Source organism: Gracilinanus agilis, chromosome 1 (genome assembly GCF_016433145.1).
Source record: "Gracilinanus agilis isolate LMUSP501 chromosome 1, AgileGrace, whole genome shotgun sequence".
Taxonomy (NCBI): Eukaryota; Metazoa; Chordata; class Mammalia; order Didelphimorphia; family Didelphidae; genus Gracilinanus; species Gracilinanus agilis.
Window position 1 is genome coordinate 528,872,175 of NC_058130.1, and position 18,104 is coordinate 528,890,278.

At 37.0% G+C, this 18,104-nt stretch overlaps 1 protein-coding gene across 1 annotated transcript in view; it reads right to left on the reverse strand.

The window, feature by feature from the left end:
* Positions 1 to 427: 427 nt before the first annotated feature.
* Positions 428 to 18,104, reverse strand: part of LOC123253669 (meprin A subunit beta-like) — a 51,119-nt gene continuing 33,442 nt past the window's right edge. Inside the window, exons 2-8 of the mRNA XM_044682827.1 lie at positions 16,828 to 17,046; positions 15,435 to 15,587; positions 12,517 to 12,732; positions 9,119 to 9,559; positions 5,488 to 5,673; positions 2,832 to 2,979; positions 428 to 647 (exon numbers count right to left, since the gene is read on the reverse strand). Coding sequence (XP_044538762.1) covers positions 428 to 647; positions 2,832 to 2,979; positions 5,488 to 5,673; positions 9,119 to 9,559; positions 12,517 to 12,732; positions 15,435 to 15,587; positions 16,828 to 17,046 — 1,583 coding nt within the window. The remainder of the gene's footprint in view (positions 648 to 2,831; positions 2,980 to 5,487; positions 5,674 to 9,118; positions 9,560 to 12,516; positions 12,733 to 15,434; positions 15,588 to 16,827; positions 17,047 to 18,104) is intronic.

The window sequence follows — 18,104 nt, forward strand, 5'->3', positions numbered from 1 at the left end:
CCTGACTTCAAATTGGGCTTCAGATACTTGCTAGCTATGTGACCCTGGGCAAGTCACTTGATCAAATTGCCTAGCCCTTCTCATTCTTCTGCCTTAGAACCAATATTTTGTATTGATTCTAACATGGAAGGTAAAAATAAAATAAAATAAGCTCAACCAATAACTGTTATTTTTATATCAGTGTGTGTGTGTATGTGTGTGTGTGTGTGTGTGTGTGAGTTTGGAACTCAACACCCTCTTATAACAAAGAAAACCAGATAAAGAAAAGCAAATATTATAATAACCACATGCCACTTTCTGCCCCATAATTGCATACCTCTCTGCCAAGAAAAAGGGCACATATTTCATTATTTATTCTCTGGTATCAATTTTTGTCATTATAATGCATTCTTTGAAAATTTTTCCTCTGTTACGTTATTGTATTACATTATTGCATACTTACATGTTCTAACGTCATATTTGATGTCCTGGAATTTTTCCTCCTCCTATATTTCTTCTTACCAAAGTAAAAAGACAAAAGAGCCACTACAACTGTGGCAGCAAATGAAGTTACAAGGAATAAAGCCTCTATTACAGTTTGAAGCGAGGCTAAGATCTGTATCTGACATCTTTCTCCCACGTACCACAAGTCTTTCAATGACCGACACCTAAAGAATAAGAAATTGGATTCTGAAATACTATCACAAAATAAGCTTGAAAAGCTATTTTGTTACTATTTAATCTAACCATTTTCATAGAGGTATCAGCTATTCCACAGAAGGAAAAACAAGTAGAAAAATGATATTTACAAAGTGGAAAATATCGAATTGTGTTATTTCTGATTACGATATTTAAAGCCTAATATATGTCTTCAGAGGAAAGAGAACCAAATATCATCCTTCCCCTGACTTTGGGAAAGATGCAGTACGGTATAAGATGCCACAGCATCCAGTAATGGGGAAAGTAAATAATGGATCTGAACCTAGTACATGCACCCAAGCTTTCATACTCTGGGCCCTTTTATAGAAGCAATAGGACCATGAAATTGTTCTCCAGATGAAACTAGAAATACTCCACATCTCAAGTAAAATTAGTATATGAATGGAATTGCTAACTGTATCACAAATCCAAAGCACTCCCAACACATGTACTCATCAAGATGTATACATGTTGTACAGTTGTGACCCTTCGCCTTCAAGGAAGCAGTGTGAAATGAAATCATGAGTTGTTCAATGTGTTTTCAAAGGAACCACATTGTTTTATGTCAGAAGCAGACAGATAAATCAAGAGAATTGTTATGTCTTTATTGTATTGGTGAAGAGTTTAAAAGAGAAAACAATTTTCTATGCAGATATTAAGTGCTATACCATATACCATTTTAACTTTTTGCTTCTGTTTTACAAATTAATAGTGCATGAGTGAGTCTTAAGTCCCAATAAGTCAAAGGCTTTCATAGGATCCTTGAAGGTGGAATTCGTATAATACATTTAATAAATTCCACAGATTTCAAGTCAAAGAGAAAATACTTAAAGCAGCCAAGAAAAAAAACCATTCAAACATCAATGTGCCACAGTCAGGATTATACTAGATTTAGCAGCTGCCACATTTTAGGAATGAAGGGCTTAGAATATATTCCAGAAGACAAAAGAGCTTTACAACCAAGAATAACCTACTCAGCAAAATCAAGTATACTCTTTCAAGGAGAAAAAATTTTAATTTAATGAAATAGAGGACTTTCAAACATTCCTGATGAAAAGACCAGAGCTGAATAAAATAGAACTTTCAAATACAAGACTCCATAGAAGTGTAAAAAAAGATGAAAGAGAAAATATAAGGGACTCAACAAGGTTAAAATGTTTACATTTTTCTAAACAAAAATGAGGCATATATCTTCTAAGAACTTAATCATCATTTGGACACTTGGGATTCTACATGGAAAGAAGATGCAGTATCAAGTCGAGGTTAGGATGATAGACCTCTGGTGAAAAGAGAATAGCAACAGAAAGGAGTATACATTTTTCTCAGCTTCACAAAAATTGATCATGTATTAGGGCATAAAAGCAGGTAGAAAGACTGAATGGACCCTTTTCAATTCACAATGTAATAAAGATTACATTTAACAAAGGGTTGTGGAAGCATAGATTAAAAGTTAGTTGAAATTTAATAATATTTTCATAAAGCAAAAATTAAGGACCTATTCAAATTAAAACAGTGGAATGGGGAGGAGGAGTAGTTAAGTGGTTCGGTGAACTGAGAGCCAGGATGTGAAGTCCTGAATTCAAATTTGGCCTCAGACACTTTATAGCTAGACTTGCTCCTAGACCCTTGGCAAGTTACTTAACTCCTATTGCCAACCCTTACTCTTCTTCTGCCTTGGAACCAATACATGGTATTGATTCTAAGATGGAAGGTAAGGATTTAAATAAATAAATAAATAAAATAGGGGAATGCTTTTCATTATTTCATAAACAATAACATTATTTTCATTGAGCCCTTAGAGGACACAAAATAAATTACAGTGCAATGGCACTAGCAATGAAAAAACTCTATTTGTAATCAAAGGATTTAGGGTCAGGCCAGATCCTTGGTGCTCTTCTACTTGTCAGATCTCTCTGTTCTTTAGTTTCCTCATCTTTTAAACCAGAGGGTTGGACTCAATGACTGCACAGGAACTTTCTAAGTCTGTGATTGTAAGATTACATGAATATTCTTTAAGCAACATTGTGAGGACTACAAGCCGAGAAACATAGCTTTCATCAACTTCTAAACCTATTTTTTTTGCAACTAAAGACATCTCACAAAGAAGCCATCTAGATCAAAATATGCCTAGAGATACTGAGCTGTCTTCTTACCTGCATTCTGCTTTGTCCATGTGGATAACACAGATACCATCATTTTCACAGATGAAATTTTTACAGAGGTCTATGTCAGAATTTCTTTGAAGAGTTGGCATCTTTAGAGGGATATGTGATGACTTATTGGAACGGAGATGTGATATATCTAAAGGAGTAAGAGGTACATAGGTAGAGGTTGGTTTTTGTTTCAATAACCATGGAGTCTTAAGTTTAGGAATTGTGGGTGTGGCAGGACACTTAGAACTTTGTAGAAATTTTGGCCAAGTCAGTCAATAATTTATTAATATTAAGCACCTGATATGTGCCAGACATGGTGCTAAGTGTCAGGGAAATGAAAATGAAATGAAAAAATGAAAGAAATGAAAAAAAATTACCTAGCCCTGCCCTCACTCTAAAGGAACAGACAAAATTAAATATGTAGAAGATCTAAGGAGAGTAAAGGGGAAATAATCTGAAGGGTGACATATCACCAGCTGAGTTGCCCATCAATGGAGGTCTTCAGGGACAGGCCGAAAAACCACCTGATGACAATATTGTAGAAGCCATGGAAATTCCACTGCAGAAGCACATGCTATGTATTTTGGGAGGTTTCAGAGTGGAGATAATTGAAGAAATAATCTGCATTTGCTCAGCACTAACACTTTTGCTCGTCAGAAAGCACCTGTTTCTTAAATACCTACAATGTGCCAGCACAGGGAATACAAAGATAAAACTATAAATGTACAATGAATACAGGACCTGGCAGAATTGCTGAAATTGTCACTTTTATTACCAATTGAAATTTTTCTCTCTCACCAATAAGAAAAAGACAGTGCAAAAGTATGAATGCCAAGGGATATTCATCTGGTTTTACTTCTATCAAATATACAAAAGTCAAATTTTCCCAGTACTTTGAACTTATCTTAAGACTTATTCTCAACTCTTAAATTCCTAAGTGAGACAGATCAAAGACTAAAGCATTTTTCGCCAGGTACCTTCAATTATAGATTATCCTATCCCCTTTATTAGCTGACACCCAGAGAGAATCAAAGGTATGGTAGGTGATTTTGTTTATAGTTTCATAAGTGTACAGGGCTCAGAGTGGACCAACTCCCTCTACCAATACAGATTGACAACTTTTCTTTACAAATGAGGAAACTGAGGCCCAGAAAGGGCCAAGAGTGAAGTGGATGGTTTGGTGTAGATTGTAGATCTTTGTTTCAAGTTTCAGTCATCTTGTTTGCTTGTTTGTTTTATTCTGTTTTAGCCATAAAATATGCCATAAAATCTGTTGACATAGTTTACCTTTTCTTCTGCATCTTTCTACAACAAACCTCAGGCAGTCCCTTTCCATCATTATGAGTGTTCTCAGCTACAGGATAATCAAGGTTCATAATTTAATTTGCTACTGAAATAAATATCATGGAATTTTAGTGGTAAAATGTACCTCAGAGATCACCTTGTCGAACTTTCATAATTATACATGGGGAAAATAAGACTTAGTTCTAGAAAAGTGAACTAGTAAGTTACATGGAGAACTAATAACAGAGCTGAGCCTAGAACCAGGAGTACTGACTCTCAGGCCAGCGGTCATATTAATACTCAGTATTCTCCCCCAGTTGACTGGGTGGAAGATCTGAATAAGCTAGACAATGTTCTTCCAAATTTCCATGACATCTCAGGAGTATATGGAAATATCTCTCACTCTCTTCTCCCCACCTCTTTGTCCTAAGACTATACCTTATATACTTGAAAATAGAACACAGAGACTACACAATAAGTCACATATTTCCCATAAAGAAAAATATTTTCCCAACAGAATCCATAAGCAGAATAAGGTAGAAAGAGAAATTCCATTTAAAATAACTGTAGATAAAATAAAGTAGTTGGGACTCTACCTGCAAAGATAAACTCGGGAGCTATGTGAATGCAATTACAAAATACTTTTCACACAGAACTAAACAACTGGAGAAAAATTAAGTCCTCATGGGTAAGTTGAGTGAATAAATTAAAATTATAATTCTATCTCAATTAATTTACTTATTCGAACTACCAAAAATTATTTTACAAAGTAAAAAAAATATCTGGAAGAACAAAAGGTCAAGAATATCAAGGGGACAAATGAATAAAATGTGAAGGACCAGCAGGACCAGATTTCAAACTATATTACAAAGCAGTAATCATGAAAACAATCTGATACTGAGAAATACAGTAGCAGATCACTAGAATAGATTAAATACACAATCACACTAGTAAATGACCATTGTAAGCTAGTATTTGATAAATCCAAAGATCCAAGTTTTTTGGGACAAGAACTCACTATTGACAAAAATTACTGGGAATACTGAAAAGCAGTTTGGAAGAAACTGGGTATAGTCCAAGACCTCACACCATATACCAAGATACTGTCAAAATTAGTACCTACTTGGACATAAGGGATGATATCAAAAGCAAATTAGAGGAGAATGATGAATTTTGCCATCTACTCTAGATAACATGGAAATGTTTTGCATGATTTCTCATACATATTTGATAGGACATTTCTTGCTTTCTCAATGGTTATGGAAGGGGAAAGAAGGAGAAGGAGAATGCAGAACTAAAAAATATTTAAATGAATATTTAAAATAAATAAGAAAAACATTCTCAACAGAAGAGCAAGCTTGTATTGACATACCGTCCACTGTCAAAAGAATGTAAACATTATCTCCTTTGGCAAAATCTCTTCTTTGCATCCATTCGTGGGTTATGTAGTCTTTGGTTCCAAATGCTGGACCTCTGCTATATAATGTTCCATTAGGGAAAGTTGCTGTCACTCCTACTTTGGAGGGCTTATCCCAAAAAAAGGTTTCACTATTATTTTCTGAAAGAGGAATTCATATTCATGGGTCAAGTAATGTCATGTCTTTGTAAGATAAAAAATACAAGTGATAGTACAATTGTCTCAGCATAAGGTTAAGATCAAGCAACTAAATGGTGCTTATGGCCTAAGATATTTTCTCTGTGAGATCTTTGGACCTTGTTACCACATATTTGATGCTAAAGGAATACATGGTACACAGAGGCCAGCTTTGTAAGTTGAGCGGGTCATCACCAATGTATGTAACTGGAAAGATGCCAAAAATCCTATCCCAAAATATCTGCTCTTGCTATAATCTCTACCATCACTATCAATTTTTAGGTGCTTTCTGGACATATGCTCATTTTAAATGTGCTAAGAACATATGATACCTTGGATAAGGTAACATATTCATACAGATTAATTTAATTTGTTTACTTAAGATTTTGTTGTTCACTCATATCTCACTCTTTGTGGCACTATTTTAGGTTTTCTTGGCAAAGATTAGTGGTTTGCCATTTCCTTCTCCAACTCATTTTACAGATGAGAGAACTGAAGCAAAAAGAGTTAAGTGACTTTGATAGTTCTAACTTTGCTCTTCCCCAAGATAGATTAAAAAAAAAAAACCACAGAGCCCATTCAGTCTTATGGAATCTACTGAAGAAATAGGAGACTATTCCCTACTTAAATTTCTGTTTAAGATCAAACTGAGGGAACTTCTGAAATAAATTCTGATGCTCAAAAGGGAGTTGATTCCATGGCTTATTTTTTTTGTTCTAGCTAGATCTTTTCTCAAACAGCACCTTGGTTCCTACAGCATGGAATGCTTGTACAATTATACAGTATTGGAATAGAGGTTTTGGTATTTAGAACCAGAAGGCCCATTCCAACCCCCTCATTCAAAGAATGAGGAAACTGAAGCCCTATAACGTAATGTCATTTGCCCAAGATCATACAAGAAAAATTATTTCCAATATGCCATATGTTCTGAGTCCAATATTACTTGTTTTGGTTACTTAGCACCACTCAAAATGAGTTGAGGAAACAGAATAGGAATCAATACAGACTGTGGAAGATAGCTCCATTCCTTTCTCTGTGGCTCTAAATATAACCCAATCTGGGAAATGGCTGAACAAATTGTGGCATCTGCTGGTGATGGAATACTATTGCACTTAAAGGAATAATGAACTGGAGGAATTTCATGTGAACTGGAAAGACCTCCAGGAATTGATGCAGAGTGAAAGGAGAAGAACCAGGAGAACATTATACACAGAGGCTGATACACTGTAGTACAATCGAACATAACAGACTTCTCTACTAGCAGCAATGCAAGAATCCAGAGCAAGGCTGAGGGACTTATGAGAAGGAAAACTAGCCACGATTCAGAAGAAGAACTGTGGGAGGAGAAACACAGAGGAAAAACAACTGCTTGAGTACATGGGCTGATGGGGATATTATTGGGGATGAAGACACTAAATGATAACTCTAGTCCAACTATCAATAATATGGAATTAGGTCTTAATCAATGATACATGTATGGGGCAGCTGGGTAGCTCAGTGGTCTGAGAGGCAGGCCTAGAGATGGGAGGTCCTAGGTTCAAATCCGGCCTCAGGCACTTCCCGACTGTGTGACCCTGGGCAAGTCACTTGACCCCCAATGCCCACCCTTACCACTCTTCTACCTAGGAGCCAATATGCAGAAGTTAAGGGTTTTAAAAAAATGTAGTAAACAAACAAACAAATAAATAATGATACATGTAAAACCCAGAGGAATTGTACATCGTCTAAGGAGGGTTAGGGGGTTTGGGGAGAGGGAAAGAACATGAAACATGTAACTAGGGGAAAATATTCAAAATAAAAATAAAAACATAATTAAAAAATAAAATAAAATTGTCTGAAGGGGGAGGAAATAAATAAATAAAGAAATGCATATAATCCAATCCAGTGGTTCCCAAACTTTTTTGGCCTACCACCCCCTTTCCAGAAAAAATATTACTTAACCCCATGGAAATTAATTTTTTTAAATTGTAATAGCAATTAATAGGAAAGATAAATACACCTGTGTCCATCACCGCTTCCCTCAATCACTGCAGCACCCACCAGGGGGCGGTAGCACCCACTTTCGAAATCACCGATCCAATCTACTTAGACTGTCAGCTCACCTTGCCTCCTACTCAGAGTGCAGTGCTCAGAAGCATTGAGTCATGAGAAGAGGATGGGAGAGGCACTGCTTTATGGCAGAAGGTGGTAAGTAAACATCTCTGAGCCATTCTTCCATGTAATTTGGATGAGAATGATTTCAGAACATCATTTCATAAGGGGCCTGAACCATGTTTACTTCATTCCTATCTCCCCAAATTTTTCTACATCCTCCCAAACCATTTTGTCTGCCTGGGAACCTTCCCTCTCCACTCCCCTTTCCATTTCTTTTTAGAGTATTGTCTTTCTTCTTTAGAATAGAAGCTCTTGGTGATGGGGACTTTGTTGTTTGCTTATATTGGTATCCCTAGTTCTTAGTACAATATTTGACATGCAGTAATGTTTATGTGCTCTCCCTACCTATCTATACATCTATGTATCTTTCTATTTATCTGTCTTTCTATTTATTAATCTATCTTTCTTTCTATCTATCTTTCTATCTCTATACGTACCTATCTCTATGGTGAGGAAGTCTCTTACCTGCTCTGTCACAAAAGTCTAGCCTTTTTACAATAACAAGCTAAGAATAATCCTTTGGGATAAGCTCTTCCTTTATCTTTACAAATGACCCATAGTTTACAGTCTAAAAAATTATAAAGTAAAAAGTTCATTCTCTAAATATTAATCCTTTCCAATAATTATGAAATCAGGCATGAAGGTCATAGCAGGGACCAATTTTTGGGAATTTTTCAATGAATACATTATATTTGTATGTAATTTAAATTTAAATTATATTTAGTTCCTCTCCTCCAATATCATCTTTTTCTCTATCACTCTTGTTAAGCTCATTCGTTCATTCATTCAATAATAATTTATTAAGCTGGTCTCTTCTATTAAAGAATTGAATTATTTCAATAACATATTCAACCCTGGTGGAAACAAGGTAGTTAGATAGCACCAAGAGTAGCCAGAGAAGAGAAATGACCAGAAAAGAGGAGCGGGGAATAAATCAGAGGTTGAGAATGAATTGGGGAGAGGAGTTACCCTTTGTATCAACACATACTTCTCATTTGACCATCCTTCTCATTCCATGTTTCTCTGTTGGAACTTTTGCTGCTCATCATTCTTGACACTCACCTTTCCATAACCACTACAATACTCCCTCACAAGCTCCCTTCTTCCAAAGACTCTGAAATCTTGTGCCAGACTCATTGGTGATCATTATAAAATGATCTTCACCCCCTTCCTTCTTTTCTCTTCCCTCCCTCACTGGCTTTCCAGTAAAACAAATATATTGTATCAGCAATAAAGGGGAAAAAAAGAAACAAACCAATTTTCTTAAATGGATCTGTAGTCACACTCCTCTGGTGGGACATGGACCGACGAATATCAGGATTTTGATCCAATAGGGTCATTGTGGCTTGATGCCATGGACATGGCCACTCTAAATATTCATCATTGGCTCCAGAGATCAGAGAGAAATATATCCCTATTTTAGCCTCATTTGTTAAATTCAAATGAACCTGAAAAGCATAGCCTTTATGAGAGTAAAATGGAGGGCTAGAAATTATTTCCCTTGAGCTACTGAGTTCTGTAAAATTGCTTATCTTCCAAATGTGATGAGGACACTGTGTTTCTGAGAGGTTGAGATCATCAATTGAGAGACCACCAGCTGATGTGCCAAAACCTCGAGTTCCTTCAAATACCACCCTGAATTTTTTGGTAACATTCAATGGCACATAATAGAGTTCCCAATTTCCAGTGGGTGGATCTGTAATAGAAGAGAAATGTAGGCTTTTTTAAGTCAGTCAAATACTAAGTCAATTACTGATGAGCAAGAATAGTTCAAGGCCTCCATAATTAAAAGGTACTTTATGAATCAGTAAGGTGCTATGTCATGGTTCTAGCTTACTCCCTGATATTCATGCTACATCACATGATCTGATAAAATGTTTCAGCATTTTTCAGTTACCAATTGAGTAATCCACATACACCCCAGCTTTTTTAGAACTATAGAACTAGAGAAGCAACCATATTTGATTATCAAGTTTTACCTCTGTTCTATTCACAAAAATATGAGAACTAATATCATTTACGTAGGGCTTTAAGGTTTGCAAAGTACTTTATAAATAATTCATTTGATCCTCATGGCAATCTTGGGAGATAGGTACTATTATTATTCCCATTTTAGTGAGGAGGAAACTGGGGCACACAGAGCTTAAATGACTTGCCAAGGATCACACAACTGGCAAGTATTTGAAATCAGATCTTTAAGTTGTCACACTAAGTCAGATCAATAGTCTTCTATCCCTGTACTTAGCTCTTTCTGACAGTTACATCAAAGATTGTTTTGAAGGACAGTGGTCTGAAAGGATCACCGATTAGAGGTAGAAGGGACTCTACAAGCAATTCATTCATTTTATAGATGAGAAACCTAAGGCTCAGGGGGTTAGGTGGCTTCCCCTTACTTTTGGGTAGTAAGTAGCAATGTCATGATTTGAACCCAAGCTCTCAGATTCCTAATACATAACACTTTCCACTACACTTTGATATTTCCCTCCTACACCATTATCTTCAAAGTCTAGTGATAAAATCATTGTATTCCTGGATCCCTGTCTATAGACCTATCATGTCCAAACTTGGCTAAATATTCTATGAGCCTGTTAATTTTTTTAACCTGTCTAAGAATTCCAAAATTCCACTAACTCAGAAATCATATAGATTTATTAGTTCCTTGGAAACAAACCTGACAAGGTTACTACCAGCTCCTCATTGATAATAAACAGAATCTATTCTTATGCTCAGATTACTACCTGAAATCTTACTCCCTAGAATTTCTCTCCAGTCTTGATATTTGGGGAATTTACCTATCCTTTCAGTGTTGGGAAAGGGAGAATAAGCATTTATTTATTATTAAGCATCTACTATGTGCCTCAAAAGGATTATTTTATGACCATTTTAGAGTTGAGAAAATTAAGGCAGATTTTGCCCAAGATCACTCACTAACTAAATATCTCAAATTGCATTGGAACTTGTGTCTTCCAGGCCTCACTCCTCTATCCAGTGCTCTACATCTCACTCTAAGTTTATGTAGATAGAGGCAGCCACCTCTATATAAAATCATAAACTTAGAGTGAGAAGGAGTTGAGGGATTTTCTAGACCAACCCTGTGCACATCATGCATTCTAACTTCAACATCCCCCAAAGTGGCCATTCAATATCTGCTTCAAGATCATCAGTAATAGGACACTTATTGTTTGTACTCTCTTCACAAGGCCAATAGGTGGCATAGTGGACAGAGTGCCAGAATCATCTTCCTAAGTTCAAATCTAGCTTCAGATACTTACTAGCTGTGTGTCCTTGGGCAAGTCATTTAACACTGTTCGTCTCAGTTTTCTCATCTGTAAAATGAGCTAGAGAAGGAAATGGTCAACTATTCCAAGACAGTTGCCAAGAAAACCACAAATGGGATCACAAAGAGTCTGACACAATTGAAGTGTCTAAAAACCACCAATTACAAACCTTGAGGCAGTCCCTAATTATTAAAAAGCATTTCCTTTGGTTCCTCAAAAATCCAGGCCTTCCTTGCTAATGTACTCTGCCCATCTCCCTTGGGTACCACCACACGCTTTGACCTTTCACTTCATTCTCTCTCACCACGTCCCCAAGAGCAGGAATGCAAGAATGTATAAAAAAGATCTCCCAGAAGTCCCTATGCAGTCAAAAACTGGACTGAGGAACTTACATGAAACACTGAAAAGAAATGACAACTATAAAATAAGGAGGAAAAAGAGGCAGCATGGCATTGTCGCTGCAGAGCCAGCCTTAGAGTCAGGAAGACCTACATTTCAAAACCTATCTCCAACACATACTGGATATGGGGTCATGGGCAGGTCCTCGAACCTCCCAGGTTCTTGAACCACCTCTCTAAGATTAGAAATTCAGTATAGTAGCTGATTTGTATTAGTGAGGATTGGGGGACAGGGGGTTTCCTCACCAGATGTCTCCTACAAACAGCAAAATTGCATATCTAAATCAAAAGAAAAGGACATAACTAACTCTGATAAGTTGGTGGGTAGCTCCTATCTCAAAGGCCATTGAAATGGGACTCTCTCCTTATCAATGGAGATAAAGGCACTTCCATGAGTAAGGAGCTGAGTAGAAGTGGCAAGAAGCAAGAACTTTGGTTCTCAGTCAATCTCCATCAAGTTCCCCATTTGGACACTCTTTAAGGGGGAGCCCTTTTTCAGGACTCTGTAGCAGAGATTATCTTAGCATTGAGTCAACTTCAAAACCAAAGCAAACTCTAGGTTTGACTGAAGGAATTTCTAAAGTCCTTCTTGTTTTAGTGAACCTTAAAGCTGAATTATTGGAGAGGCAGCAGTTCGAGATTTAACTTTAAACCTTCAAAATGAAAGTTCAAGAAAGGCTTTTTTAACAAGGCTCTTGTTAATTCCAATACCTGTAAGTCAAGTGCTTGTTCTCTAATATATAAAATTAGCTGCCATAAAATGAAATAGATGTTCAGGATCACAAACCTATGCAAGGAAAAGGTAAAATAAAAATGAAGGCCATGAAAGAGGTGAATTGAGAATTCCATGTCTATCCCAAACCATCAGAAGACCAAAAGCATAACATTATCAAACAGGAAAACCCCTGATGAATACGAAGAATCATAAGTTCTTAGCCCAAAGTCAGCTTTAATTGCCCAAGGATGAAATCTCTTACCTTTCACTTCATGCACCAGAGTAAGAGAATCATTCAAATTGGCTGAGGTATGCTCCCTGACGTAGATCTTGAGCTGGTCATCTTTGTTACCACTGTTGTAATAATAAAACTGCAAGCACTGAAATGCTCTCTTAGGGTGAAATAATCTGCTTTGCAGGACTGCCTTTTCCCCTTCCTTCACAGAGCTGCTGTTGAAGTGCATGAAGAAACTGCAGCCTGGGAGAAGACAAAGAAAAGACTTTAGATTTGAAGACCTCGGCTTCAGAAGGGAAATTTCACAGGTAGGTGTACTTAACCCTACTACATGAAGCCATCATAAGATCAGAGGAGGGTTTTTTTTCCCACAAATCATAACCTAAGCTAGTTATGGGCAAACTACAGCCTGCAGGCCAGATGTGGCCCCCTGAAATATTCTCTCTGGCCACTTTCCTAATATGACAAATAAAATGAATAGGATACAATACAATGAAACTTTGAAAGAGCTGCCTTAGAAACAGACTGACAGATGAGCATTTCCTTTCCTTTGGCCCCCTCTTTAAAAAGTTTGCCCATCACTGACCTAAGCCATCTAGTCCATCCCCTTCATTATACATATAAGGAAAATTAAATTCAGCAAAATTAAGTGAATCTCCCAAAACAGGTAGAATTTGAACCTAGGTCCTCTAACTTCAAATAAGCATCTTTCCATACTATGTTGCCTCCCTTGTGTTCTATCTTCAGGTACCAATGGAGAAATGTAGGCCTGCTGGAGAACGTGGGACTTCCTGAATTATTACTCCATGCACAGGGAAAAGCCTGCCTCAGAGTTTCCCTGGTGTACAATACAGTCCAAAGGGTCCAAATTGTAAGAATCATTTCCATTTTCTTTCCATCAGTTTTCTCATTTGTCAAAATCCTCTGCTGTATATATGGGTGTGTAAAACTTGGGCGGTGTGTTCTCAAAGTTCCTTTCTGCTTTCATATTCTGTCACTATACTTCTAATTACCCAACCTTCAGAGTAAAAGTTGCCTCAGGGACACCATCGGGCTGATTGGAGTGGGTTATGTCCTCCTTAATTAGCTAGATTTTGTTTAGCACCTCCATGTTCAAAGTGAACATTGAGACATATAAAATATGGTCCCTACAATATTGAAGTTCGCATTTTAGGGAAAAGATAATGTAATTGCAGATGAAAAAAATATAGAGATTCAAATCCTACCTCTGACACTACCACTGTGACCTTGAAGAAATCATTTATCTCCCCTCCATCACAACTTACTCATCTATAAAACAAAGGGCTTAATAAACAAGATGACCCCTAACACTCCTTCTAGCTCAGAACTTCTAGTCCTATGATTCTTTCTGTCGTGGATTCCTGACTAAACCATCTGAACTAGTTTAATAGCCCTACATTTTAGCATCTAGTTGTTTGTATGTCTGTACCAGTGTAATATTAGCAGCATGGTGTTTTTAGACCACTTTAACCCAAACTGATCTGCAAAGTAAAATAATGCAGCAGTTAAAAATAAATGAGATGTCATCTGCCTAGGTTTTTTCCCTTGCTTTGCCTGATTTGTCAGATTTTTCTAGGGAAAAAAATCCATACATTTAGTGTGTCTCTCTCTTGTCTCTCTTGTCTCTCTCTCTCTGTCTCTCTCTGTCTCTCTTTCTCTCTGTCTCTCTTTCTCCATCTTTCTCTCTCTCTCTCTCTCTCTCTCTCTCTCTCTCTCTCTCTCTCACACACACACACACACACACACACACACACACACACACACATACACACTAAAAAGCTACATCTTTTCTCTGTAAAATTACATCCTGTCCATTTCTCCTCTTGTCATTCTAAAGGGTCTTTTGCATTATCCTATGCAACTGCAAAGAGCAGCATAAAAATTCTTTCAACCATCCATCCTTTCTCAGAACTTCATTCAAACTGGGACCATTATTTAATACTAACAATTGCCTGCCTGAGTAGGCAGACCAACAGGCCAACAACCTACAATTTCTGATTCAACTTGAATATAATAAATAGGGTTTGACACTTTGATTCCCATCCTTTTCCCTGTCATCTTCTCTCCTTACCACTCACGTATTACCAGTAGAAATGCTGGAGAATAGGCAGTCTGCAGTCAGCCTCACTTTCCTACACTCTCCTCATCACCACCATCATAATCACACACACACACACACACACACACACACACACACACACACACACACACACACACGTTGAAGGCATCTCTCCTCAGTCTAGAAGCCTGGGATCTGAACTATAAATTAAAATTTTCAAGATGGAGATCCAACCTTTTCATTTGTAAAATGAGGAAACTGAGAATCAAGGAGGATAAGTAACTTATTGGTAGTAACATCATAGGTGGGATTCTAAGTCAGATCTATAGTATGCCAGTCACTGTTTTTTTTATACTTCACCTCAGTCCAAATTCAGTGAGATGTTGCAGTTCCAAGAACATAAGGGAAAAGACCTTAATCACTTTACTTTGCTAGAGTAAAATGTCACATTCCCAAATTGCATTTAGTATGAATTTTAAATTAGATAACAAGTCTAATAGTCTTGAAAGAATTTAGAAATAAGTCCCATTCTTCCTTTAAAAAAACATTTAACTTCTGTCATTAGAACACCAACCTAGTAGAGGAAATAAACTTCCTAGACTGGGAAGGAAGAAGACCTGGATTCCCAGGAGACCTCTGGCACTTGTTACCTATGTGATCCTGGGCATATCACTTGAACTCTGAACTTTAATTTCTTCGTCTGTAAAATGAGGAGGTTAGACTAGATGCCCTCTGAGATTCCTTGGATCTCTAAATCTTTAATCCTAAGGCATGACTAAGCTGGCAAAGACAAATGCTAAGAGGGCAACAGAAGAAAACAAGGAAAGGTATGGAAGAGTCATCTGGTACCACTCCTGATAGTTACCTTTGCATTTGCCCAGGTATGTCTGATCAGTGTCAGGTCCACCAGGCACCTGTGAAACCCTCTGCCAATCAGCATTGTCTTCTGAACTTTGAATCATGCCGCAGATATCTTCCTGTTCAAAATCACACGAATCCATAAAGGTTTTGGAAGAAGCTACAGGAGGCAAAAAAAACATTGAATGATTCTCTAATCAGTGAATAACTTATTTTAAGATCATTGAATAACACTTGAGAAAGAAGGAAGACAGTGAGAGGGAAAGGGAGACCAGCAAGTTTGGGATATACGTTGAGTTCTGATTAATGCCAGCCCACATCACAAAAAGTGAAAGAACTCAACAGCCAAGTAAAGCTACCATAACTTGGAAATGGTATTAATGTTACGTTGAGTCAAAGTCTATTTCTTTCTAACTTCCTCAGTTTACTAAACTAACTAGGCAATAATTCAGCTTCTTTCATCTCAGCTCCTCAGGAATCTGTACATTTCATTGTCATCCAGGTACTGTTTGAAAATAATTTTCAATGTGTCAAATATACTTATTCCTGCCCTGTAACAGTCCTTTGGAAACCTGTCTGATACAAAAATCCTGATGCCAAATTTACATTTCCAAGACCAATGTAAATCCATATCCCACAAAGGACCAAATATGGTTCCAGATCAGAGAGAAGTTCCAACAAGAAGATTATCATTGAAACTTCCTTGTAGACACAAAGTATTTAAGGGAGTCAGTGTGGTAAAGTGGTGAGAGAGCTAGTTTTGGAATCAAAACTACCTATGGTCACGTTCTGCTTCTATCTCGTAAGGCTTGTGTAAGTCAGTGCATCAACTAACATTGATTGCTACAAAGCAAGAAAAGAAAAATTCTCTGACCTTAAGTCAAGTGGGAGTTACCTTAGGCAACTCTGTTAGCCTCTCAGTGCCCCTAGGAAGCACTCCCCAACTATAGATTGCAGAGTAGGCTTCAAGCTACATGGACAGCTTTCTCACGAGTAGGGAGCCAATGAAATCTCATTCTTTTAATCATGATCCAATAGTAGCTCACAATTATATGATGATTTAGAGTTTATAGAATTTCTTCACAATAAATCTGTGAAGATACTAGTAAAATAGTACTTCTGTTTTATAGGGGAGGGAACTGAGGCAAGTGACTTGCCTGATAAATGGCAGAGCCACAAGTTGGTTCTTGGTTTTATGACTTCAAGCTCACTGTTCCAAACTGCTTACCTAAAACTAACTAGGGTGCACCAATGCAGATTTAATTCTAATTGTTCTTCCCCCATTTTTCATTACAACTAAACTTTTCCTAATTGCAAGGAACTAACGGGTGGATTTTTTTTTTTTTTTGCCACAAAACAGGAGAAAACAGCCATAGTTCTCCAGAGCCTAGGATACTTACAACAGTTGTAGAGTCGATTCAATTTTTCAAGGTCATAATCACCGAAATCTATTTGTTGACCAATCACATCCGTAAAGTTAGGGATTCTTGCTACAATTGTTACTTCTGTCCCGTTTTGGAAGGCATTTTTGCTGTAGTGCATCACAAATTTATAGTCATAGGGAACATTCAGGGAATCTAATTCCTCCTCATTAGCATCTTCAAAATTAGTGTCAGTGCCTTAAATAAAAATAATAATATAAATGATATAAATAAAAATATAAGTATTAATTTTTTCAAAATTAATATTTATAAACTTTAGATTATCTTACAGAAAGTACAGGGCAGCTGAAAATAATATTTTCTTACATTGTTCTGTTTTGTGTGTTTGATTTCATTAGTAGTAAATAGGATGTTTACTTTAAAAAAACAAGCTTTATGTGGTAGAGTTATGTCTTTTGAATATAATTTTTATATTTATTGATGACTGTCAAGTTCATAATAAAACTTTTAATGAAGTATCTGATACGAATATATTCTAGCACTATATTCTAGCACTAAATAACTGCCATCTATATTGTGCTTTAGGATTACAGAGCATTTTCAATACATTATCTCATTTGATCCTCAATGACCTGGTGGCATACATAGTATAATACATGTGCCCATTCTATGAATGAGGAAACTAAAGCTGAGTAAAGATTATAAGGGCCCATTTCTGGTCACTGGGTACAAGACATCCCCCTGTTTGTGAGTTTTTTATCCATTTCTAGGTCACAGTTCCAAGGCAGAGAGAAGTACTTGTGGTTGTAAAGGAACAGGAACCATGGTACTGAGTAGTAGTTCATGGCATAAAGAGAAAATGGAACCACACCTTGGTTGTAATTCAGGGCAGAGAAGAGCACTAGCACCAGTTATTTCATGGGAGCAGAGAACTTTCCTGGGTAAAGAATATAATTTAGACCAGGAGAGCAGCAACCACACTCTCTAAGAATCATACTCCCTTTGAAGCACTGAAAATTTGCTGTGAAGGGCAAAAAATCCTCAAAATTAGTAAGTGACCCCAACCCCCAGAAGTGAGCAGAATTCAACTCTAAAATAAAGTTTAAAATGTAATACAGGCTAATACCATTGCTGGGTGTGTACCCCAAAGAGATCATAGATAAACAGACTTGTACGAAAATATTTATAGCTGCGCTTTTTGTGGTGGCAACAAATTGGAAAAGGAGGGGATGTCCTTCAATTGGGGAATGGCTGAACAAACTGTGGTATATGCGGGTGATGGAATACTATTGTGC